The sequence below is a fragment of the Engystomops pustulosus genome, chromosome 9, assembly GCF_040894005.1.
Source record: "Engystomops pustulosus chromosome 9, aEngPut4.maternal, whole genome shotgun sequence".
NCBI lineage: Eukaryota > Metazoa > Chordata > Amphibia > Anura > Leptodactylidae > Engystomops > Engystomops pustulosus.
Window position 1 is genome coordinate 8593830 of NC_092419.1, and position 27609 is coordinate 8621438.

At 44.9% G+C, this 27609-nt stretch overlaps 1 protein-coding gene across 1 annotated transcript; it reads right to left on the bottom strand.

Moving 5' to 3' along the window:
• Positions 1-1713: 1713 nt before the first annotated feature.
• LOC140076563 (cytochrome P450 2H2-like) lies at positions 1714-26391 on the bottom strand. The gene is made up of 9 exons (XM_072123139.1): positions 26140-26391; positions 19816-19978; positions 19505-19654; positions 18830-18990; positions 17557-17733; positions 16305-16446; positions 14389-14576; positions 14024-14165; positions 1714-2867 (listed from the first exon to the last, which is right to left on the bottom strand). The coding sequence occupies exons 1-9, from the start codon at positions 26317-26319 to the stop codon at positions 2683-2685; spliced, it is 1488 nt and encodes a 495-aa protein (XP_071979240.1). The 5' UTR covers positions 26320-26391; the 3' UTR covers positions 1714-2682.
• Between the last annotated feature and the right edge of the window lie 1218 nt (positions 26392-27609).

The window sequence follows — 27609 nt, forward strand, 5'->3', positions numbered from 1 at the left end:
ACATGAAAACTAGAGACTTTCCATCACATGACCTAACAACCGTCCTGAACATGGGCTTTTCTACAGTTCTATGCAAAAGTTTTGTGTAGAACATGATCACAAATAGCAATGGTAAATTAGAAATTTTGAAATGATCAATCAACTCAATAAAAAATAGAAAGTTTCAAGTTGCCAGTGGCTACTAAAAGAGGTTGATTTGTGAAAAACATTAGTAAAATAGGCCCCACAGGGGGGAAGTATAATAATTAAACATTACTAACCGCTACATGTGGCTTTTACTACCATCACTCCTGGTCTCTGATGCACACTTCCACTGTGTTTCCCAACAATAAACAAAATACAAGCCGATCACTGGTTGGAGTAATTTCTGGGGTCAACCAGTGATTGGCTAAGAAGACACTTTTAGTGCCTTCTTTGGTGTCAGGCATCTAGGACGTTAAAGGAAACCTACCATTTAGAACGGCAGGGGTAAGCTGTAAGTACCGAGCACCAGCTCAGGGTGAGCTCAGGGTGAGCTAGTGCCGGTACTTACTTTCGTTAGTGTTATAAACCGGGGTATCGCGGTTTTAACACTTTTTAAACTTTAGAGCAGAAGAGGCTTCGGCGATGCGCGCGACCATGCGCGCGCAACATCTCCGCTATTTCCTATGTATGCGCGCGCACGATCGTGCGCACGCAGCGCCGAAGCCTCTTCTACTCTAAAGTTTAAAAAGTGTTAAAACCGCGATACCGCGGTTTATAGCACTAACGAAAGTAAGTACCGGCACCAGCTCACCCTGACCTGGTGCTCGGTACTTACAGCTTACCCCTACCATTCTAAGTGGTAGGTTTCCTTTAAGTCCATAAGAATGAGGAACAGTGGTGAGCAAGGTTTATTATTTTACCGGCCTCACGTAGAGAACATTTGTAATTTATTAATCAACCATATTATTATGTGATACCTCTAAATGAGTTACCAAAATCTCCGATTCCATTATTTACAAATGTACATCTTCCATCTTTATGAGGAAGCAATCTCTGAAGTCTCGAGGGCAGTTCGATGGGTTTTCAGCATCTCCTTCCAAAACAGTTTCAGTCTGTCCATAATTTGGAACATCTTCTAATGAGGACCAGGGATCTAGGCCATTAAGGTTGGGAACATATTAAAAAGTTAACATGAAAAAAAAATCCACAGATAAACAACCTCGTGAGACTCCACCTATTAAGAAACACCGCCTACAAAGATGTTCTGAAGCTTGAATCTCTGAGACTCTTCGAGAATGTGAAGGGGGATTCTCATGACGTATCCATTGGTTGGTGATACTAGCTTCCTCTTTTTATTAGTTAAATTAGGAATTCATAATTCTCCTTTTCCGTTGTGTAACATGGGACAACAGTGACACTGAGACCCTAAATCTATAGATAAGTGTACACACATTAATTAAAAATAAATAGATATATGGCTGAGATTAAATCCTCTTTCGTATTTACAGTCACAACCAGACATAGTAGAGAGTATGGAAACAGCCAAACTGAATCCTACTACACGGCTCGTTTTTATTATATTTCACTTCTAAGACAGTAGGTGTAACAATGTAGAGTTGCTGTTGGCCTGTTGCCACCTCTGGCCACATCATATGGATGAAAATTGTAAACGCAGGCATTAAAAGATTGAAATATGGCTTCAATATAGAGTAGTAGAACATAAAAACACAATGCAAACAGAGCCTTCAGTAGGCAAAAAGGAAATATTTACCATTTTTACTACGCCCAAAGGAGCAACAAAGGACAAAGTTCCAAAATACATGAAATACACTTATTGATCATGACAGTACACAGTTAACTGTATCGAATGATAAAATCTGTAGATACAGTAAAGGCACCAAGATGGCCGGTATAGATGGAATGTTACTGGAATGTTTTTAAATGCGGAATCATCAGATATTGAAGAAGAGACAAGTTACAAGGTATCACCAGAAAGCATGGATAATCTTGCCTTATGGATAATATTGTCCTTCTGCAAAAATTGGTTGGAATGGATTTACTTCCAAACTTCATCCATACAACCCTAGTAGGGTTGAGTGGACCTTAACAGCAATAAAGTCCGGACCGGAAGCAGGAGCGAGGATGGGTGAGTAGAAGCTGTGGGGCACTGGGGAACACAGAGGTGCGCAGTTGAGCCTTCGAAGACTGTGGTAGTTCAAAGGTGCAGATGGGAAGGACATTCCCCAGGCCACGTAGAAGAGAATGTTTTAGGGTGGGTTCTTCTGTTTGGCCCCACTCCCTCACTTATTGCAAATGAAATGTTGCATTTATTAAGAGATCACACTAAGACTTGTATTGTTTTTCTTAGCTGGTTTAATATATAGTCACAATAAACTGATTCTTATTTACTTTTTGCAAGAAACAAAAAAAAATCGTTTCTATGGAATCCGGCTGCCATTCTAGATCAAAGCAGAACGATTGATCAAACTTAGAATTTCAGATCTAAACTCCTCCCACAACATGGTAATTTTTGTATTTGCGGAATAGGTTAATCTTTATGCTACAAACCCATTAATACAGCATATTGAATTAAACATTAAATACTTACAGATTTTGAGAATTATTTTAGATTTTTATATTGATACAGGAATTTTTTTTTTTAAGTTTTCTCTGCTCAAATCTACAACTTACACACTTATTTTATACAAGAGGTTTTCCTCAGAGACGAGGGATGACTTTCATCAGGTATATATGGGGTATTGCTGCATTGGTGTTGGGCGCTGGCCTTATGTTCAGATCCTGTCTGCTTAAGGTCGGCTCCAGGGAAAACTTCTGCAGTATGGAGGTGAGGAAGAGGAAGAGCTCCATACGGGCAAGGTTTTCTCCTATACACAAGCGTTTGCCTTGGAAGAGAAAAAGCATTTAGAACAAAAACAAATATAAACTTAAAGGAGTTTACATGTTTGGAAAACTAATTTTTAATTGTACTTTTTAGCGTTTTTCATAAAAATTTTTATGATAGCCACATAGTTGAGCTAGAATCTATAATGAATAATCGTTACTATTATCATCGTATCATAAAGTCCATCAAGTCCAACCTTTAAGAATTAAACAAAAGTTTTTTGCTCACCAGAAGGCATCCAGGCCTATCTTAGACATGTACATAGAGTTGGCCCTAACCACCTCCTGCAGAAGAGAATTACATAGTCTCACTGCTCTTACAGTAAAGAACCTCCTCTGCTCTAGGTGTAGAGGATGCCTCTGTCTATGGTGATGGTAGAACCTCCTTTCCTTTAGGTGTAGAGGATGCCCCCTGTCTATGGCAATGGTAGAACCGCCTCTCCTCTAGGTGTTGAGGATGCCCCCTGTCTATGGTAATGGTAGAATCTCCTCTACTCTAGGTATAGGGGATGCCCCCTGTCTATGGTGATGGGAGAACCGCTTCTCCTCTAGGTGTAAAGGATGCCCCCTGACTATGGTGACAGTAGAATCTCCTCTCCTGTAGGTGTAGGTGGAGAGTCTATGGTGATGGTAGAATCTCCTCTCCTCTAGGTGTAGAGGATGCCCCCAGTCTATCGTGATGGTAGAACCTCATTTCCTTTAGGTGTAGAGGATGCCCCCTGTCTATGGTGATGGTAGAACCGCCTCTCCTCTAGGTGTAGACGATGCCCCATGTCTATGTTGGAGGTAGAACCTCCTCTCCTCTAGGTGTAGAGGATGCCCCCAGTCTATGGTGATGGTAGAACCACCTCTCCTCTAGGCGTAGATGATGCCCCCTGTCTATGGTGATGGTAGAACCTCCTTTCCTTTAGGTGTAAAGGATGCCCCCTGACTATGGTGACAGTAGAATCTCCTCTGCTCTAGGTGTAGAGGATGTCCCCTGTCTATGGTGATTGTAGAATCTCCTCTCCTCTAGGTGTAGATGATGCCCCCTGTCTATGGGGATGGTAGAACCTCCTCTGCTCTAGGTGTAGAGGATGCCCATGTCTATGGTGATGGTAGAACCTCCTTTACTTTAGGTGTAGAGGATGCCCTCTGTCTATGGCGATGGTAGAACCTCCTCTCCTCTAGGTGTAGTGGATGCCCCCAGTCTATGGTGATGGTAGAACCTCCTTTCCCTTAGGTGTAGAGGATGCCCCCTGTCCATGGTGATGGTAGAGCCTCCTCTCCTCTAGGTGTAGAGGATGTCCCTGTCTATGGTGATGGTAGAACCTCCTCTCCTCTAGGTGTAGATGATTCTCCTGTCTATGGTGATGGTAGAACCTCCTCTCCTCTAGGTGTAGAGGATGCCCCTCTGTCTATGGCGATGGTAGAACCGCCTCTCCTCTAGGTGTAGTGGATGCCCCCAGTCTATGGTGATGGTAGAACCTCCTTTCCTTTAGGTGTAGAGGAGGCCCCCTGTCTATGGTGATTGTAGAACCTCCTCTCCTCTAGGTGTAGAGGATGCCTCCTGACTATGGTGACAGTAGAATCTCCTCTCCTCTAGATGTAGAGGATGTCCCCTGTCTATGGTGATGGTAGATCCTCCTCTCCTCTAGGTGTAGAGGATGCCCCCAGTCTATGGTGATGGTAGAACCTCCTTTCCTTTAGGTGTAGACGTTGCCCCCTTTCTGTGGTGATTGTAGAATCTCCTCTCCTCCAGGTGTAGACAATGCCCCCTGTCTATGGGGATGGTAGAACCACCTCTACTCTAGGTGTAGAGGATGCCCCCAGTCTATGGTGATGGTAGAACCTCCTCTCCTCCCGGTGTAGAAGATGTGTCCTGTCTATGTTGGAGGTAGAACCTCCTCTCCTCTAGGTGTAGAGGATGCCCCCTGTCTATAATGATGGTAGAACCTCTTCTCCTCTAGGCGTAGATGATGCCCCCTGTCTATGGTGATGGTAGAACCTCCTCTCCTCTAGGTATAGAGTATGCCCCCTGTCTATGGTGATGGTAGAACCACCTCTCCTCTAGGTGTAGAGGATGCCACCTTGTCCTGGTCACATGCCTAGGCATAAAAATATCTTTGGAGAGATCCTTGCACTGCCTGTTTAGGTATTTGTACATTTTAATGAGATCCCCCCCCCAGTCGTCTTTTTTCTAAACTGATTAAATACCAAGTTTTGTAGTCTGTCCTTGTATTCTAGTCCTTCCATTCCCCTAATAATCTTGGTTGCTCTCCTCTGCACCCGTTCCAGCTCTACTATGTCCTTTTTATACACCGGTACCCAAAACTGTACACAATATTCCATGTGTGGTCTGACCAGTGATTTGTATAAGGGCAAAACTATGTCTATATCACGAGAATCTCTTTACCATCCCATAATTTTATTTTTTTTCAGCAGCAGCCGCCTGACTCTGGTCACTAAAATTAAGTTTACCATGCAGCAATACCTGCAAGTCCTCTTCAGCTCCAGTTTTACCAAATAATTGACTGTTTAGAACATACTTATACTTTTTGTTTTCATGGTTCAAGTGCATAACTTTACATTTATCTACATTAAACCTCATCAACCATTTCTCTGCCTACTCCTCAAGCTTCCACAAATCCCTCTGTAATGCTAAACTATCAACCTCAGTATTTATTACTTTACACAGCTTAGTATCATCTGCAAATATTGAAACTTGATTTTGTAAACCCACTACAAGGTCATTAATAAAAATATTAAAGAGAAGTGGCCCCAACACTGAACCCTTTAGCACTCCACTGGTAACGTCATCCCAATCTGAGAATGTACCATTAATGACCACCCTCTGTTTTCTATCACTAAGCCAATTGCTTCTCAAATACACAAATTTTCCCCTAGTCCCAGTGGTCTTATTTTATGCACCAACTTTTCATCTGGCACTGTATCAAATGCCTTGAAATAATCCAGATATACAACATCTACAGCATTCCCCAGATCCAGTCTGTATTTCCTTAGAAGACAATCAGATTAGTTTTGTAGGACCATTCCCTCATAAACCCATGCTGATGCTGGATTATAAGGACATGTACAGTGAGATACTCCAGGATAGAATCTCTAATAAAACCCCTCAAATATTTTCCCTATAACAGAAGTTAGACTCACAAGTCTGTAGTTTCCAGGATTGCTTTTTTTTCCTTTTTGTTTATTGGCACCACATTTGCTATGTGCCAGTCTTGTGGAAGAGAACTAGTCCTTAGGTAATGCTTAATTTTTCCTATGGGGGCACTGTAGTGTAACTGAATGCATATTGCTGGAATCACAGCTGCTACATAAATCTCCTTAGTTCTTTGTATCATTTTAATAAATCAAAGTGATTGTTTATCATGCTCATTTTCTGAATAAGGTTCTAATGAAGACTGAAATAACAACCAATTATATTTTAATAATATATTACCATTAGGCGAGGTTTACATCATGTGTTACTAGCAATTTACCAGTGATTGTTAAGATTTAAACTGTCTGTCTAGTATCAAAATGATGGAGTCCTAATTATAGGGCCCCAATTGAATACTATTAAAGGGGTCCCTTTTACCAAATTGATGGAGTTTCCTATTGTCTCAATTCAAGTCTATGGAGCTACGAAATCATAGCCTAACACAGCTTTTGCGCATTCCCGGAACTCTCATAGATAAATAATAGATAGGCAAGATGCATGCTGGTCCTGCTGCTTCATCAGTTGATCGGTGGAGATCCCAGTGGTTCTATCTAGATATGAGTGAACATACTCGTCCGAGCTTGATGCTCGTTCGAGCATTAGCGTACTCGAAACTGCTCGTTGCTCGGACGAATACTACGCCCGCTCGAGAAAATGGCATCTCCCGCCGTTGTGAATTTTGGCGGCCAGAAACAGAGCCAATCACAAGCCAGGAGACTCTGCACTCCACCCAGCATGACGTGGTACCCTTACACGTCGATAGCAGTAGTTGGCTGGCCTGATCAGGTGACCCTGGAATAGACTAGCCCCTGCCCGCGCTGCTCGGATCATTCTGTGTCTGGTCAGGGAAAAAGTTAGGGTGTTATATTAGAATAGAGTTAGGCAGGAGTGATTCTACAAGAACCCAACAGCCCTTCTTAGGGCTACAATAACGTTATGCATTTTTTTTTATTATTTGCTTGTGGCTGGGCTTGCTGGCACTAGTAGTGCAGCTAGTACCATATTGTGAGGAATTTGCTGGGAGACCTGCGACCGTTGTGTTTAGCTCTTAGTGACACACATATCCACCTCAAACACCGAAGTGGGACAATTTATTAGGGGTTTGATTAGAATTAGGCAGAGTCTGCTGATTTATTTTTTTTACCTTTATTTCCTTTTATAGCTCAAACTCATCTTGCAAAGCAGTGTGCTTTCAGTGTAGGCTACAAAATAGCCATAGGAGAACCCCAATGGCTTACTTAGGCCTACAATAGCGTTATATTTTCCTTTTTTTTGTTTGCTTGTGGCTGGGCTTGCTGGCATTAGTAGTGCAGCTAGTACCATACTGTGAGGAATTTGCTGGGAGACCTGCGACCGTTGTGTTTAGCTCTTAGTGACACGAATATCCACCTCAAACACCGAAGTGGGACAATTTATTAGGGGTTTGATTAGAATTAGGCAGAGTCTATTGATTTATTTTTTTTTTACCTTTATTTCATTTTATAGCTCAAAGTCATCAGGCACAGCACAAAATCCAGTTGTGTGCTGTCAATGTAGGTCAGAAACTAGCCATAGCAATAGGATAGCATCGCTTTGTTAAAAAAACAAAAAAAATAAAAAAAAATAAACACAAAATTTTTTTTTTTTAAAGTTTACACTTTAATTTGGAAAACGTTTAACCCGAAGGCTAGGGGTAGAGGACGAGGGCGTGGACTTGGGCGTCCAACTACTGCAGGGGTCAGAGGCCGTGGTCCTGGGCGGGGTGAGACACCACTTGCTGATGGGGGAGCAGGGGAACGCCGTAGAGCTACACTCCCTAGGTTCATCATGTCTCAAGTTAGTGGGACTCGTGGTAGAGCACTGTTGAACAGTGCGAAGAGGTGATGTCGTGGATTGCGGACAATGCTTCTAGCCATTTGTCCACCAGTCAGTCTTCCACGCAGTCCACCCATGTCACCGAAATCGGCACTCCTCCAGCTCCTCCACCTCAGCCTCCTTCCCCCCAGTCTGCCCCCTCCCACAAAAATTTGGCATTTGAACCGGCATACTGTGAGGAACTGTTTTCTGGACCCTTCCCACAGTCACAAACCACTTGTCCGGCTGCTGCTGAGCTATTTTCCGATGCCCAGATTTTCCCCCGGTCGCAGTCTGTGGGTGATGATGACATTATTGACGTAGTGGAAGAAGTGTGTAAAGAGGTGTCGGATGATGAGGAGACACAATTGTCAAACAGTGGTGAAGTTGTTGTCAGGGCAGGAAGTCCGAGGGGGGAGCAGACTGAGGGATCGGAGGATGATGAGGTGACAGACCCAAGCTGGGTTGATAGGCCGGGTGAACACAGTGCTTCTGAGACGGAGGCGATTCCTATAGCAGAACAGGTTGGAAGAGGCAGTGGTGGGGCCAGACGGAGAGGCAGGGTCAGAGCAGGTGCATCAGCGCCAAATGTTGGCCGTAGTCAAGCTCCCGTGGCGAGGGCTAGATTTTCGGTCTCCAGCCGACACTACTTTTCCCGATGTGCTGTCCCAGCCCTGCACAAGCACGTGTCAGAGAACATCATCCGTGCCCTGACCAACGCCGTTTCTGACAAGGTCCACCTGACCACGGACACGCGGACGAGTGCTGCCGGGCAGGGCCACTATATATCGCTGACGGCACATTGGGTTAACTTGGTGGAGGCTGGGACCGAGTCTGACCCTGGGGCTGGTCATATACTGCCGATGCCGAGGATTGCGGGGCCTACCTCGGTCCAGGTCTCAAAGGCCTACTATGCCTCCTCCTCCTCCCACCCCTCCTCCACCTCCTTCTCTGAATTACCATTCGTGGGCATGGCGCCATCAGTCGGTAGCTCTAGGCACAGCAGCAGTGCCATTGCTAAGCGACAGCAGGCGGTGCTCAAACTGCTGAGCCTAGGCGATAAAACACACACCGCCCAAGAGTTATTACAGGGCATCACGGCGCAGACTGATCTGTGGCTGGCACCGATGTACCTGAAGCCAGGCATGGTTGTGTGTGACAACGGCCGTAACCTGGTGGCGGCTCTGCAACTCGGCAGACTGACACATGTGCCATGCCTGGCCCATGTGTTAAATCTCATAGTTCAGCGTTTCCTCAAGACATACCCCAATCTGTCTGATTTGCTCACGAAGGTGCGCTGAATCTGTGCGCATTTCAGGAAGTCCAGCACAGATGATGCCACTCTCAGGGCAGCGCAGCGCCGCCTCCAACTGCCCACTCACCGACTGTTGTGCGACGTGCCCACGAGGTGGAATTCAACATTAACCATGTTATCCAGAGTTTACCAGCAGCGCAGAGCGATTGTAGACTGCCAGATGTCAACTTCCACCAGAACTGGTAGTCAGGTCAGTCAGCTTCCTCAAGTCTACAATGAGGAGTGGACGTGGGTGTCTGATGTCTGTCAGGTGCTGAGTAACTTTGAGCAGTCAACACAGATGGTCAGTGGTGATGCCGCCATCATCAGCCTCACCATCCCGCTGCTTGGCCTGTTGAAAAACTCTCTCGTCAGCATGAAGTCGGAAACTTTGCGCTCGTCACAAGAGACGGGGGAAGAAGATTCCCTTGTTGATAGCCAAAGCACCCTTAGGTCTGTTTCTCAGCGCATATCGGAGGAGGTGGAGGAGGATGAGGAGGAAGAGGAGGAGAATGTTGGCGAGACAGAGGAGGGGACCATTGTTCAGTCCTTCACTGTTCAGCGTGTATGGGCAGAAGAAGAGGAGTTGGAGGAGTTGGAGGAGGAGGAAATGGAGATTCAGGCCAGTGATGGGAGTGAATTCTTGCGCGTTGGGACTCTGGCGCATATGGCAGATTTCATGCTAAGCTGCCTATCCCGTGACCCTCGTGTTCAAAGAATTTATTCCAGCACCGATTACTGGGTATTCACTCTCCTGGACCCACGGTACAAGCAAAATCTTTCCACTCTCATCCCTGGAGAGGAAAGGAGTGTGAGAATGCATGAATACGAGCAGGCCCTGGTGCACAAGCTGAAACAGTATTTCCCTTCTGACAGCGCTAGCGGCAGAGTGCGTAGTTCTGCGGGACAAGTAGCGAGGGAGAGTAGGCGAGCAGGCAGCTTGTCCAGCACTGGCAGGGGTACGCTTTACAAGGCCTTTGCCAGTTTTATGTCACCCCAGCAAGACACTGTCACCTGTCCCCAGTCTCGGCAGAGTAGGGCTGATCTTTACAGAAAGATGGTGAGGGAGTACGTAGCTGACCATACCATCGTCCTAAATGATCACACAGCTCCCTACAACTACTGGGTTTCAAAGCTGGACATGTGGCACGAACTGGCGCTGTACGCCTTGGAGGTTCTTGCCTGCCCTGCCGCTAGCGTGTTGTCCGAGCTGGTTTTCAGTGCAGCTGGTGGCATCATCACCGATAAGCGTACACGCCTGTCGACTGACAGCGCTGACAGGCTGACGCTTATCAAGATGAATAAAGCCTGGATTTATCCGGATTTTCATTCTCCACCAGGTGAAAGAAGCTGAACCTGAATAATGTATGCACTCCTCCTCCTCATTGTCCTCCTTCTCCTCCTCTTTGTACACTAAAGCAGAGGAAACTGGCTATTTTTTGCCAGGGCCAACTATCTCTGGCTATAGTACTCTATGTATTTAATTTTTCTGGAGGGCCACCTACCGGTCCTCTGTTTTAAACAATTTTTGGGAGTGCCACATACAGGCACTCAATCTATGTAATTTTTCTGGAGGACCACCTACCTGCTCCTCTAGTTTGAAAACTTTTTTGGACTGCCACATACAGGCACTCAATTTATTTAATTTTTCTGGAGGACCAGCTACTTGCTCCTCTGGTTTGAAAACTTGTTTAGACTGCCACATACAGGCACTCAATTTATTTAATTTTTCAGGAGGACCAGCTACCTGCTCCTCTGGTTTGAAAACTTTTTTGGACTGCCACATACAGGCACTCAATCTATTTAATTTTTCTGGAGGACCACCTACCTGCTCCTCTGGTTTGAAAACTTTTTTGGACTGCCACATACAGGCACTATTCAAATTAAATTGTCTCCATAGCAGCCTCCACATGTCGTATTTTTAGCTGGCTCCACACGTTGTCTCCATTGCTACCTCCACACGTCATCGCCATAGCTGCCTCCAAAAGTCGTACATATAGCTGCCTGCATACATGGTCCCCTTATCAAACGAACTGTGTCAAGCAGAATTTTGGGTTGCTTTCATGGCTTCCACATGAAACCTGTTTACTTTGTTGCCACCCTGCTGTGTAATCCACAAAATATACTGGCAAACTTTTATCATTTACCGATATTATTTCAGCGCTTCTTGCGCATCTGTTTACATTCCCCTCACCCGCCATAACCCAAACTTATAAGAACGCTACTACACTTGATCTTATACAAAAGGTTCTTAGAAGTGCTGTTTGGGGAGTAGCCTAGAGACAGGGGCTTGGATTGGCGGAAGCTCGCCTGGCAGCGGAGCGCCAGCTCCATCCCAAGATCCAACTAACATAGTTTTAACTGCAGCACCTTTAATCTACTACTAGTTCACTGCCTCCATACATGGTCCCCTTATCAACCGAGCTGTGTCAGGCAGAATTTTGGGTTGCTTTCATGGCTTCCACATCCAACCTGTTTACTTTGTTGCCACCCTGCTGTGTAATCCACAAAATATACTGGCAAACTTTTATCATTTACCGATATTATTTCAGCGCTTCTTGCGCATTTGTTTACATTCCCCTCACCCGCCATAACCCAAACTTATAAGAACGCTACTACACTTGATCTTATACAAAAGGTTCTTAGAAGTGCTGTTTGGGGAGTAGCCTAGAGACAGGGGCTTGGATTGGCGAAAGCTCGCCTGGCAGCGGAGCGTCAGCTCCATCCCAAGATCCAACTAACATAGTTTTAACTGCAGCACCTTTAATCTACTACTAGTTCCCTGCCTCCATACATCGTCCCCTTATCAAACGAGCTGTGTCAGGCAGAATTTTCAGGTGTTTCACCAGATACATAGTGGAACTCGGCCCATCTGTCGCCGCCATGCTGGAGACCTGAAGTTGCAATCATAGCAGCGCAATATGGATGCCCCATGCTGTCGCTCTTAATCATGGAACCATTTCTGTAAAAACAATTAAAAATAGAACCACTATGCTTTTCCATTATTCCTAGGTGAAATATTCAAACGACCCAGCCTGCTTTGAAAATTATAATTTTTTCAAAGTAAACGCTTCTGGCCCCCAGGCCCATTTTGGGTGGGGAGGAGCCGAGAGACAGGGGCTTGGACAGGCGAAAGCTCGCCTGGCAGCGGACCGCCAGCTCCATCCCAAGATTAGGCAGCCTCAGATGCATCCATGCATGCTGCTCCTGCTGTTTCCTGTCCATTTTGCCTCCACGATCCTCCACAGCGTCCACCAATGTCTCATTTCAACTCTCTATACCCCAGACACTGGAGCATGAGAGGATATGCAGCACATAATCCCCTTATCAAACGAGCTGTGTCAGGCAGAATTTTCAGGTGTTTCACCAGATACATAGTGGAACTCGGCCCATCTGTCGCCGCCATGCTGGAGACCTGAAGTTGCAATCATAGCAGCGCAATATGAATGCCCCATACTGTCGCTCTTAATCATGGAAGTCGTCTCCATGGCTGCCTCCACATGTCGTCCCTTTATCAAAAGAGCTGTGTCAGGCTCATTTTTCGGGTGTTTCACCAGATACGTTATGGAACTTGGTCACTATGTCGACACCATGCTGTGTTATCGACTAAATATACAATCAACCTTTTGTTCACATAGGAAATCATTTCAGCGCGTCTTGCTCACCTCCTTTGGTTCCTCTCCGCCACCCATTGGTTTGAAGCCTGAGTCCATTTAGGGTATGTCGCCATGACACTCTCTAGCTTGCCGCTGCTGCCGCTGCCTCTGCGTGCCGTCCCCTATAGTGTCAGGGTCAATTATTGCATGTTTTAGATGCTATCTAGCCTCATTCGGTCACTCTGTCATGGCCATGCTGTTGCCCATAATTTTGGCATAATGGTGCGATTAAGCAGCCTCAGAGGCATCCATGCATGCTGCCCCTGCTGTTTCCTGTCCATTTCTGTGGTGTTTCCATCCTTTTCGGAGGTTCCCAGGTGTTTGGCCAAGCTTCCCTGTGCAGAGCCTTGGTCCCCTTGAAAAATGCTCGAGTCTCCCATTGACTGGGGCTCGTTATTCGAGACGAGCATTCGAGCATCAGGAAAAGTTCGTCTCGAATAACGAGTACCCGAGCATTTTAGTGCTCGCTCATCTCTAGTTCTATCCTATCGATAGGGTATAACAATTGAAAATAAAGAAAATCCTATAACTAAGAGGGGAGACATTTTTCACTCGTTAATCAGTCTTCATTTTTTGCGCAATGGAGTAATATTTGCATAAATAATAAAGAGAAACACCTTTAATAATTATTAAAGTCCTCTAAATCTCATAGAAGGGGAAATCCTACAATGTAAATTGGCATCCTTGTGCAAATGACATACATTGGGGCCGATTTACTTACCCGGTCCTGTCGCGATCCAGTGACACATTCTCAGTTGAGGATGCGGGTCTTCCGGGGATTCACTAAGATTGTGTGCCCAATGTCCACCAGGTGTCGCTGCTGCCCTGAAGTTAGTTGGAGTGCACTGAAGTTCACCAAACCAGGCCGGGTGCATGTAAGCTTTTTTTTTTAAATTCCGTGGTTTTTCCGAATTCGTTTGCCGATGCGCCACAATCCAATCGCATGCGTCAAAAACCCGGGGCAATTCGGTGCAAATCGGAAAAATTCAGGAAACCCAACGAAAAAAAGCGATTCGGGCCCTTAGTAAATGTATTTATTTACCATAAAAAAATCCACATATAGTAATCACATACAATAAAATACAAAGGAATTTTCAAAATTTTTATAACAAATACAATATAATTAAAATATTTTTGAATGAACTTCATGATAATCATATAACAATCTCTTACCTGCAGAGAAAGGCATGAAGGCATCACTTTTCTTGAAGCCGCATTTGTCATCCAGAAAGTGTCCAGGATCAAACTCTTCTTGGTTCTTGAACTTTTTGGGGTCTTTGAGTACAGAAGTCAGGAGTGGAAACACCAAGGTTCCCTGAAAATACAAGTATAAAATTAAAATATCACGAAAAGTCAAATCCAGAAGATAAGAGAAGAAGGGAAACCAGAGAAGAAGTATACCAAGATCTTGATAGCAGGCCATCATCTTTAGACCTGATGGTACCAAATCTAGTTGAAGCATAGACTGCTTATAAGTAAGAGTAGTAACAATACAAAAAGCTTAAAAATAATTTTTTTAGAAGATCATTATACTGCACCTTAGGGATGTTATATCCTCTGAATGTTGTGTCTTTGCTCACAGCATGTAAAGCTCCTAATGGGACAATATCTGCAAATCTCTGGATCTCGTGGATCACGGCTTCTGTATAGGGCATCTTACTCCTGTCGTCTATTGATGGACAACGATCTCTGCCGATCAATTGGTCAATCTCTTTGTGGATCTTCTCTGAAGTTTACAAAACCAGAATTAAAATTATATTATTCACTCATCTTTGTATCTTGGGAACTTTTACAGCTAAATGTATGAGTGAAGATGCTAAGAAGATAAGTTACATAAATAAACCACATGAAATAAGATACAATCATTCAACACTCAGAAATCTATGAGACCATATAGCACCGTATACTTGAAATACTACACAGAGACATATAGGGGCAGGTTTATTATTCGGTCTACGACTGAATACTGTTGTGATGTCCGCCAATAAAAATGTCTTAGCTCACATTTATCAGGGGTTGAAGACTGTTTTCAGACAGTTTAATGACTTCTGGCGACCCAGGAAAAAGTATGGGGTCCAAATATGATGGGAATTTACTAACATTTTAGCTCAATTTTCTGCAGTAAACTAAGCCAACTAAAAGGGTGTACAACATATGACTCGACAGTCTCAATGGGTTTGGCCAATTTACCCTAATGTTTTTAGTAAGTGTGTGGGGGCAGGATATGAGGTAATTTACCATTATTCATCTATTGAATGTTCTGCTCCGCTCTCCTGATATGTAAAGTGACGTCTCCTGTCTTTTACCTCATCAGACCGAGATTCCTGACCATAAAATGGCGGCAGAAGGAGGGTCATGTGATTTCTAACTGGTTGTCAGGGTTCTGGGTCAGTGAACCCCCTGAACCACCGCGGACAATAACACTAGCCGACACCTAGGACCAGAATCTAAGTGGCACCTGGTCTTCACCAGAGCCCATCGCAAAGCATGATGGTCTTGCTGCGGCAGGGATCCACTAGGTCATACCACAGGTGCGACTAGACCAGGGTGGCAGTCAAGGTCGAGGTTCAGGCACGATAGGCAATCTCATGGTCAGAAGCAGGCAGAAGTTCAAGCCAGGCGGCAGAGGTGCAAAGTCAGGGTCAAGTCTGGGGTCACAATGGGAGAACAGAACAGGAACACAAGGAACGCAGGAAGGAAGCCTTCTCCGATGCATGTAGCACAAAGATCCGGAAGGGATTGATGGGAGCATCCGGCCTTTAAGGAAAACCCTGAAGTGACCAGCAACAATCAGCAGTGCAATGGCCCTTTAAGTGTTTGAGAGCCGACGCGCTCGCCGACCGGATGAGGAGGAAGCAGGAGCGTGGAGAGGTAAGTGAAGACTGGGAATCGTGCCGCCATGGAGAGGGGCATGGGTGTGCCTGGGATCCGAGACGTGAATCACCCGTGACACTGGTGATTGCTCATGCACAGGTACAGATCACATGACCCTCCATCTGCCGCCATTTTATGGACAGGAATCTCTGACTGATGAGGTATAAGACAGAGGCCTCACTTTACACATAAGGAGAGCTGAGCAGAACTTTAAATAGATGTATATTGGTTAATTACCTAATATCCTACCCCCCCCCCCCCCCCGCACTTACACACACATTATAAAAAGCATGAGGTAAAGAGGCCAACATCTTCAAACTATGCAAGTTTTAAGTCTGGTGCGGCAGAAGACTTCTTTTGCTCTTACTATGTCACGGACTTGACAGATATGAAGGAGACAGAAATAAGGGAAATTCCAGGGTTACCCACTTATTATGTGCCATATCTAATATTTGGGTCTCGTTATGTGAAAATAATTCAGGACTCCTGATACAACATAACAGGCTTCTGGGTGTAGCTACAGCCCTATTTGTAGTGTTAATGTTTTATTTAAAAAAAAAAAAGTCATCAAAATTGTTACCTTGAATTTCTGGATATTTCATGAGTAACAAAATCCCATATCTCAGTGTTAAAGCTGTGGTTTGTGTTCCAGCAAAGAATAAATCTAATATTGTCGCCTCTAGGTTTTCCTCGTGAAATTCTGTGTCTCGGTTCATTTTTTCCTAAGAAATATTAAATGGCTTGTAATTTAATAGTAAAACCATTTGAAAGTCCTTATAGATGATGTTGAAGCACCAAAAGTACCGTATATACTCGAGTATAAGCCGAGTTTTTCAGCACAATTTTTGTGCTGAAAATTCCCCACTTGGCTTATACTCGGGTATATAAAAAAATAAACTGACTACTCACCACTTCGACAGCCCTCTATCTTCATGTGCGTGGCAGGTCTGCAACAGCTCCGTGCGCACAGCCTGGCCAGCGCACTCCGTGATGTCAGCAGCGCACATGAAGATAGAAGAGGAGCTGCCCAGGCTGCTGGAATGGTGAATACTCAGTTTATTTTTTTTTACGGGCAAACTATACGCTACAGAGGGCTTGCTATATATTTTAATGGGCTGGTGGGCTATATACTAAAGGGGGGTCTGGCTGTATACTACAAGGGGCTGGCAGGCTATATACTACAAGGGGCTGGCAGGCTGTATACTAAAGGGGGCTGGCAGGCTATATACTACAAGGGCTGGCAGGCTATATACTACAGGGGGCTGGCAGGCTATATACTACAAGGGCTGGCAGGCTATATACTACAGGGGGCTGGCAGGCTATATACTACAGGGGGCTGGCAGGCTATATACTACAAGGGCTGGCAGGCTATATACTACAGGGGGCTGGAAGGCTATACACTACAGGGGCCTGGAAGGCTATACACTACAGGGGGCTGCACGGCTATACACTACAGGGGGCTGCAAGGCTATACACTACAGGGTCCTGGAAGGCTATATACTGCAGGGGGCTATCAAGTGATATACTGGGAATGCTGTGACCAATGCATTTCCCACGCTCGGCTTATACTCGAGTCAATAGGTTTTCCCAGACTTTGGTGTAAAAATTAGGTACCTTGGCTTAATCTCGAGTATATACAATAAAAAAAGTAAATAAAAGTAAAATAAAAACAAATAAGTGGCTACTTCTAACATTTTATGGTTAAAAATTCATGAAATATTTGTAGAATTTGTTGAAATTGTTGAATTTTTGTTAATACGGGCAGCTCCTAAATATGTTACCTTAAAGGTCATTTACTATTTGTAGAAAAAAAATATTGTACATAAATTCACCTCATTCATCTTGATGAGGAAGCAATCTATGAAGTCACGAGGGCAGCGCTCATCCAAGGTGGCTCTGTGGGTGTCCACTATCTCCTTAATAAATTCTTTTGCCTTGGCTAGAAGTTTGAAGATCTTCTGGTGAGGACCGGGCAGGTGCCGCATTATGGATGGGAATATGTTGAAAAGCTAATTAAAAGAACAATGTAAAAGAAATAGAAAACACGGTGATAGTTGGAAAATATATATTAATTCAGTTAACTTCATACTGTAAAAACTCTTCAACAATGTCCCTTACAAAAGATACTATAGTGCTGTTACATGTAGATTTCCCAAAATAGGTCTGATAAAAAATATCCAGTGTGGCTGTAGAATCAGACTACACCAGGTTTGTTTGTGGTCTGTAGCCATGGAGACACTAAAGTCATCTAAGAAAGTAAAGACATTTTGGGATATACATGATGATTAATGCATATACTCGAGTATAAGAAGAGTTTTTTAGCACAAAAAATGTCGGCTTATATTCGAGTCAAGAAAAAAAACCAAAAAGTGTCCGGCTGACATCATGGTGCCTGCGATGGACCGGGACACGGAGCTGATGCCAGAACTGTGATGGATAGAAGAGGACCTGCCAGGAGGGTGTCGGAAGGTGAGTGCACTTTTTGTTTTTTTCCTACAGGCATTATATTGGGGGCAGGGGATGGCAGGCTATATACTACAGTGGCTGGCAGTTTATATATGCTAAAGGGGGCTGGCAGTCTATATACTAGAGGGGGCTGGCAGGCTGTATACTAGAGGGGGGGGTCTGGCTATATACTAGAGGGGGTTGGCAGGCTATATACTGCTTTGGCTGGCAGGCTATATACTACAGGGGCTAGCAGGCTATATACTACAGGGGGTTGGAAGGCTATATACTACAGGGGCTGGCAGGCTATATACTACAGGGGGCTGGCAGGCTGTATACTAGAGGGGGATGGCAGGGCATATACTACAGGGGGTTGGCAGGCTATACACTAGAGGGGGCTGGCAGACTATATACTGCAGTGGCTGGCAGGCTATATACTACAGGGGGCTGGTAGGCTATAAACTACAGAGGGCTGTCAGGCTATATACTGGGGGAACTGTGACCAATGCATTTCCCACCCTTGGCTTATACCCGAGTCAATAGGTTTTTCCAGTTTTTTGTGTTAAAATTAGGAGCCTCGGCTTATACTCGGGTAGGCTTATACCCGAGTTATGTTATGTTATAATCACTATGTTATAATCACTATTTTGCTACATTTACCTGTCCAGGACGTTTGATCATTAGTCGGAAAAATTCCTGAAGATTTTTCAGGAGAGTCAAAAATGTTTGGTCCTTATAATCAAATCTTTTACCAAACACAATGGAGCAGATGACATTAGAAGCAGCGAGTCGTAATATATCTCTTGGGTCAAATGGTGTATCTGAAGATAAATCAATAGATAATCATTGGGACAGATTTATCATGGTCTTATACACATTCAAGCTTTGTGGCTTTTAAAATTACATTTGTACGTGCCCTCTGTCGGAGCAGTGCAGGGGGCACCAGATTCATGATGAACATGTGCCAGAAATCCTGAATCTGGCGCCCCCTGCACTATACACAGGTAACTGCACAAAGTATGCACAGCACATTGTACAAACTACACATAGTACACAGGACACTGCACATAGTACACCCCCTGCACATGGTACACACCCTGCACATAGTACACACACTGCACATAGTACACACACTGCACATAGTACACACACTGCACATAGTACACACTGCACATAGTACACACACTGCACATAGTACACACTGCACATAGTACACACACTGCACATAGTACACACACTGCACATAGTACACACTGCACATAGTACACACTGCACAGAGTACACACTGCACTGCTCTAGTAAATTTGCCAAATTGGGTTTGGTTTTTCCACCCACCTTTATCTTCCAGAAATTTCCCACTAAGAAAACGAGCTTCTTCTAGGATTCTTTCTTCAATGCTTCTCTTTCCCATTCCAAAATTTCTTAAAATTGTCATTGAAAATCGCCGAAGTATTTTCCACCTTTCTCCATTGCTGGCAATGACCCCTGTTAATATTAAGCATGAAACCAATTTCAAGGGTTTGAAATATTCAATATTGTCAAATATTGTACGGTAGAAATGTCTGGTTATAAGATTATAAAGGAATTTACAATAAATTCATCACCAGTTACAATGAGACACACCAGTAATAATTTTAACAACTTACCAAAATCCTTCTGAAAAAATTTGCTGGCTCCTGTGTCCCCCCTACTGCTAAAAGCATCACTGTGGTCCACCAAGGCTTCCTTCACCACATCATACCCAACCAGGACTATCGCCCGAAGGTTTCCTATGTAAATGGTGTAGACAGGTCCGTACTTCTTGCTCAACTATGGAAATATTTAAAAATATTAAAAAATAGTACTACTCTATAATGGATTTCTGAATTATTATAGGGAAAATTGGGAATTTTTAGGACTCTCCTTTATTTGCTAGTAAAGCGAAAAGAATTTAAGGACTTGTTCTTGGAGAACCCAGCTATTCCATGTTTTACATTTATCCACTGACTTTATACAGCCTCCATCATAGTATCATAGTTCATACGGTTGAAAAAAGACACATGTCCATCAATTTCAACCAAGGAAGGGAAGGGATTGCATAAGGAAGTGATTTCGGGGAAACAATTCTTTATAACAAAACCATCAATGTTATTTGGGTGTAAAAAGGCATCTAGACTAGAGATCAGCGAACACACTCGTCCGAGCTTGATGCTCGTTCGCGTACTCGTAACTGCTCATTGCTCGGACAAATACTTCGCCAGCTCGAGAAAATGGCATCTCCCGCCGTTTTGATCTTTGGCGGCCAGAAACAGAGCCAATCACAAGCCAGGAGACTTTGCACTCCACCCAGCATGACGTGGTACCCTTACACGTCAATAGCAGTGGTTGGCTGGCCAGATCAGGTGACCCTGGAATAGACTAGCCGCTGCCCGCGCTGCTCGCATCATTCTCTGTCTGGATGCAGTCAGGGAGAGAGCTGCTGCTGCAGGGATAGCGTTAGGGTGTTATATTAGCTTACTGTTAGGCAGGAGTGATTGTACAAGAACCCAACAGCGCTTGTTAGGGCTAGAATAGCGTTATATTTTTTTTGTTGTTTTCTTGAGGCTGGGCTTGCTGGAACTAGTAGTGCAGCTAGTACCATATTGTGACGAATTTGCAGGGAGACTTGGGAACGTTCTATTTAGCTCTTAGTGACACACATATCCATCTCAAACACCTAAGTGGGACAATTTATTAGGGGTTTGATTGAATTAGGCACAGTCTGCTTTTTCTTTTTTTTTTTTACTTTTCTTTTTTTTATAACTCGAAGTCATCAGGCACAGCACAAAATCCAGTTGTGTGCTGTCAGTGTAGGCTTGAAACTAGCCATAGCAATAGGATAGAATAGTTTTGTTAAAAAAACAAAAACACAAAAAAAACACCAAAAAAACCCCACAAAAATAATTTACAGTTTACACTTTAATTTTGAAAATGTTGAACCCGAGGTCTAGGGGTAGAGGACGAGGGCGTGGGCGTGGGCGTCAGAGGCCGTAGTCCTGGGCGGGGTGAGATGAGGGAGCAGAGGGACGCCGCAGAGCCTACCTCGGTCCAGGTCTCTCAGGCCTACTATGCCTTCTCCTCCTCCCACCCCTCCTCCACCTCCTCCTCCGAATTACCATCTGTGGGCATGGCGCCATCAGTCGGTAGCTCTAGGCACAGCAGCAGTGCCGTCGTTAAGCGACACCAGGCGGTGCTCAAACTGCGGAGCCTAGGAGATAAAAGGCACACCGCCCAAGAGCTATTACAGGGTATCACGGCGCAGACTGATCTGTGGCTGGCACCGCTGAACCTGAAGCCAGGCATGGTTGTGTGTGACAACGGCCGTAACCTGGTGGTGGCTCTGCAACTTGGCAGACTGACACATGTGCCATTCCTGGCCCATGTGTTAAATCTCATAGTTCAGCGTTTCCTCAAGACATACCCCAATCTGTCTGATTTGCTCACGAAGGTGCGCCGCATCTGTGCGCATTTCAGGAAGTCCAGTACAGATGCTGCCACTCTCAGGGCAGCGCAGCGCCGCCTCCAACTGCCCGCTCACCGACTGTTGTGCGACGTGCCCACCAGGTGGAATTCAACAATAACCATGTTATCCAGAGTTTACCAGCAGCGCAGAGCGATTGTAGACTGCCAGATGTTAATTTCCACCAGAACTGGTAGTCAGGTCAGTCAGCTTCCTCAAGTCTACAATGAGGAGTGGACATGGATGTCTGATATCTGTCAGGTGCTGAGTAACTTTGAGGAGTCAACACAGATGGTCAGTGGCGATGCCGCCATCATCAGCCACACCATCCCGCTGCTTGGCCTGTTGAAAAACTCTCTGGTACGCATGAAATCAGAAGCTTTGCACTCGTCACAAGAGACGGGGAAGAAGATTCCCTTGTTGATAGCCAAAGCACCCTCAGGTCTGTTTCTCAGCGCATATCGGAGGAGGTGGAGGTGGATGAGGAGGAAGAGGAGGAGAATGTTGGCGATACAGAAGAGGGGGGCATTGCTCAGTCCTTCACTTTTCAGCGTGTATGGGCAGAAGAAGAGGAGTTGGAGGAGTTGGAGGAGGAGGAAATGGCAGTCAGGCCAGTGAGGGGAGTGAATTCTTGCGCGTTGGGTGCTCTGGCGCATATGGCAGATTTCATGCTAGGCTGCCTATCCCGTGGCCCTCGCATTCAAAGAATTTATTCCAGCACCAATTACTGGATATTCACTCTCCTGGACCCACGATACAAGCAAAATCTTTCCACTCTCATCCCTGGAGAGGAAAGGAGTGTGAGAATGCATGAATACCAGCAGGCCCTTGTGCACAACCTGAAACAGTATTTCCCTTCTGACAGCGCTAGCGGCAGAGGGCGTACTTCTGCGGCACAAGTAGCAAGGGAGAGTAGGCGAGCAGGCAGCTTGTCCAGCACTGGCAGGGGTACGCTTTACAAGGCCTTTGCCAGTTTTATGTCACCCCAGCAAGACACTGTCACCTGTGTCCAGTCTCGGCAGAGTAGGGCTGATCTTTACAGAAAGATGGTGAGGGAGTACGAAGCTGGCCATACCATCGTCCTAAATGATCACACAGCTCCCTACAACCACTGGGTTTCAAAGCTGGACATGTGGCACGAACTGGCGCTGTACGCCTTGGAGGTTCTTGCCTGCCCTGCCGCTAGCGTGTTGTCTGAGCGGGTTTTCAGTGCAGCTGGTGGCATCATCACCGATAAGCGTACACGCCTGTCGACTGACAGCGCTGACAGGCTGCTGCTTATCAAGATGAATAAAGCCTGGATTTCTCAGGATTTCCATTCTCCACCAGGTGAAGGAAGCTCAACCTGAATAATGTATGCACTCCTCCTCCTCATTGTCCTCCTTCTCCTCCTCTTTGTACACTAAAGCAGAGGAAACTGGCTATTTTTTGCCAGGGCCAACTGTCTCTAGGTATAGTACTCTATGTATTTAATTTTTCTGGAGGGCCACCTACCTGGTCCTCTGTTTTAAACAATTTTTGGGAGTGCCACATACAGGTACTCTATGTATTTAATTTTTTTGGAGGGCCACCCACCCGGTCCTCTGGTTTGAAAACTTTTTTGGACTGCCACATACAGGCACTATCCAAATTTAATTGTGTCCATAGCAGCCTCAACACGTCGTCTTTATAGCTGCCTCCACACGTTGTCTTCATTGCTACCTCCACACATTATCTCCATAGCTGCCTCCCTAAGTCGTCCATATAGCTGCCTCCATACATCGTCCCCTTAGCAAATGAGCTGTGTCAGGCAGAATTTTGGGTTGTTTTCATGGCTTCCACATTAAACTTATTAACTTTGTCGCCACCCTGCTGTGTTATCCACAAAATATACTGGCAAACTTTTATCATTTACCGATATTATTTCAGCGCTTCTTGCGCATCTGTTTACATCCCCTCTCCCGCCATAACCCAAACTTATAAGAACACTACTACACTTGATCTTATTTAAAAGGTTCTTAGAAGTGCTGTTTGTAGCCCCCGCCTGTTTTGAAAATGATACTTTTTGTCAAAGGAAACGCTTCTGGCCCTCAGGCCCATTTTGCCCATTTTAGCCGAGAGACAGGGCTTGGACAGGCGAAAGCTCGCCTGGCAGCAGACCGCCAGCTCCATCCCAAGATTAGGCAGCCTCAGAGGCATCCATGCATACTGCCCCTGCTGTTTCCTGTCCATTTCGCCTCCACGATCCTCCACAGTGTCCACCAATGTCTCCATGCGCAACTTTCAACTGTCTATACTGGAGCGCGAGAGGATATAAATTACATCATCCCCTTATCAAACGAGCGTTGTCAGGCAGAATTTTCAGGTGTTTCATCAGATACATAATGGAACTCGGCTAATCTGTCGCCGCCATGCTGGAGACTTGAAGTTTCAATCATAGCAGCGCAATATGAATGCCCCATACTGTCGCTCTTAATCATGGAAGTGATCTCCATGGCTGCCTCCACATGTCGTCCCTTTATCAAACGAGATGTGTCAGGCTCATTTTTCGTGTGTTTCACCAGATACGTTATGGAACTTGGTCACTATGTCGCCACCATACTGTGTTATCGACTAAATATACCGTCAACCTTTTGTTGATATAGGAAATCATTTCAGCGCTTCTTGCTCACCTCCTTTGGCTCCTCTCTGCCACCCATTGGTTTGAAGCCTGAGTCCATTTGGGGTATGTCGCCATGCCACTCTCTAGCCTGCCGCTGCTGTCGCTGCCTCTACACCGTTTGTACTACTCCTCCCATCCTCCATAGACTGTAATACACTACACAGCTTGTACTACTTCCCACATCCTCCATAGACTGTACTACACTACACAGTTTGTACTACTCCCCTCATCCTCAATAGACCGTGTGTTTTGATCTTGTCATGTATCAGCAGTGGTCTGGACTCTAGGGATAGGGATATAATATTACACTGTACAAGGCATTGGTTCAGCCTCACCTGGATTATGGTGTCCAGTTCTGGGCACCGGTCCATAAAAAGGAGGCCCTGGATTTATTTAGTCTGGAAAAGAGACGACTACGAGGGGACAGGATTAATTTATATAACTATATGAATGGTCTATTCAAAAAATATGGTGGAAAGTTGTTTCAGAATAAATCAAACCAAAAGACGAGGGGGCACTGTCTCCGTCTGGAGAAAACAAGGTTTAATCACCAGAGGTGACAGGGCTTTTTTACTATGAGAACTGTCAATCTGTGGAATAGCCTGCCTCAGGCGCTGGTCACAGCAGGGACAGCAGAGAGCTTAAAGAAGGGTCTGGATGCCTTTTTACAAATAAATAACATTGAATGTTATATATAGAATTTTTTCCCATAAATCTCTTCTTCATCCAATTCCCTTCCCTTCCTTGGTTGAACTTGATTGACACGTGTCTTCTTTTAACCGTATAAACTATGATACTATGATTAACAGTGTAGCAGTAAATAAAAATCAAATGCCAATTTGCATAAACATGTGTTTAGATTTTTATAGAAAGGTCTAAGTCTAGGCATAAAAAATGTAACAATGTATATAAAATTAAAAGCAATTTTTAAAATTATGCTAATGATTATAGACTCAACCGCTTTGGGGAGAATTACCAGGGTTTCCCCCGTGCTGTAACTTCACAGGCTGTTACAATGTCTCCCCCTCTATTTCCCTCAGTACTTCCCCTCCCTTTCCCTTACACAGCTATGATATGTATACTTAAATGTTAAAAAAAAAGTTATGAGGGTCAGATTAGGATGAAACAAGGGAATTTTTTTTTGTTTTACATTTATACTTTTTTTTATACTTTCATAAAAACAATAAAAAAAGTGAAAATTTATATAAAACTGGTATTGATGTGATGACGCTGCACAAATATTGTAAATGTCTTTTTCACATTATGGGAATCATTTTTTTTTCCCAACCCCAGAATTTTTACAGGTTTCCAGTACATTTCATATTTAATGGTCACTATGATGTACCTTTTGTACCGACAGAAAATACAATAATAATGCAAAATTTTCAAATTTTTCAAGTAGCAATTGGAAAACGGACAAAAAGTAAAAATGCTACAGCAGGAAGGGGTAAAAATAGGTAATTTTCTTAGTCAAATATAGGAAATCCTCACATTCTCTTACTATAAAAAAAGTCAGCCGAGTTCAGGTTGCAGTTCTGGTGGTTTTTAGCCATAGCATATACAGACCTCATGACATGTACCGAATTTTTCGGACTATAAGGCGCACAAAAAATCCTTTGATTTTCTCAGAAATCAAAGGTGCGCCTTATAGTCCATTGCGCCTTATATATGAACCTTACTTACAGAAAACAGCTGCCTTGAACTGTGCACAGGTCTGCCACCTGCTGGTCATTCATCCTTATAATCAGGTGTGCCTTATAGTCCAGTGCGCCTTATATATGAACCTAGATATTTTAGCAGGCGTTTATTATACTCCGGTGTGCCTTATAGTCCGAAAAATACTGTACTTACCTTAACTAAAGACTCAGGTAATTCAGAGGCATCTAGCTGAAAGATGTTCCCCAGGATGGGTAGAGGGGTAGGTCCTGGAGGTAGGTTCTTCTGCTTGACCCCATACCACCACTTTATAAGATAGATTAGTAGGGTGACCCCAGTGGTCAGGAGAAGCGTCGCTGCAATGTTCAGAGCCATCCTGTGCCCTCTGTCTGTACGGAGCGATGCTGTGCCAACCACTGGCAAGGCGTGTGACTGCCCTGGGGCACCAGGGTGGAGGAGGCGCTGAGGAGCACATCACAGTCTCCACCATATATCATTATGCATAAATATGTCTACAACCTCAGGACACTATTATAGGTGAGCCCCAAGGCAGAAGAAACTTAGCTACATATTGGGCCTCTTGTGTTTTCCCATCAAGTACGAGTTATACATGGAAGGATAGAAGAGTCGAAGCATCGAACCCCTGTATAATTCTTCATGAGAGAGATCTCCTGTTACTGGCTGAGGGTGCACGTATGATCAAGTTACTAGGTGACTAGAAACTGGAGGAGGTAAGAGAGACACAGCACAGCAGGGTATACACAGGGGCGCACCTGCCATGCTGGACGAGGGGGCGGCACCGACACCATGCTCCCGCCCACCCGCTGGTCGACATCGTCTTCCCACCACGACCGGGGCCATGCTCCCACCCACCCACTGATCGGCACGGTGCTCCCGCCTTCCGGCCGGCACAATGTATGCATGTATGTATGATGTATGCATTTTATACTACGTGGCTGCACACTGTGTGCATTTTATACTACATGGCGGTACGCTGTATGCATTTTATACTACATGGCGGCACGCTGTATCTATCTTATACTACATGGCGGTACGCTGTATGCTGACACATCTGGTCCCTGATATATTACAAATATGGGGAGGGGGGGGCATCTCTCTATGGCTCGCCTCAGGCAGCAGAAAGGCTTGGTTCACCCCTGGGTATACAGTGACACAGCACAGCGGGGTATACAGGGACACAGCACAGCAGGATATACAGAGACACAGCACAGTGGGGTATACAGGGCCACAGCACAGCAGAGTATACAGTGACACAGCAGAGCGGGGTCTACAGAGACACAGCAGAGCAGGATACACAGAGACACAGCACAGCAGGGAGTACAGAAACACAGCAGAGCAGGATATACAGAGACACAGCACAGCAGGGTATACAGAGACATACAAGAAAGCAAGGTATACAGAGACACAGAGCACAACAGGGTATACAGAGACAGAGCACAGCGGGATATACAGAGACACAGCTGAGCAGGATATACAGAGACACAGCACAGCAGGGTATACAGAGACACAGTACAGGTGATGATCTGCTACATCAGGAAGTGGACGTCTTTACGATTTCTCACAGCCATGGTTTATTTCTGCTGACTTCACAGTCAAATGTCTTCAGCTCTATGCAGCACAACTTCACACTACGCTCATAAAAAT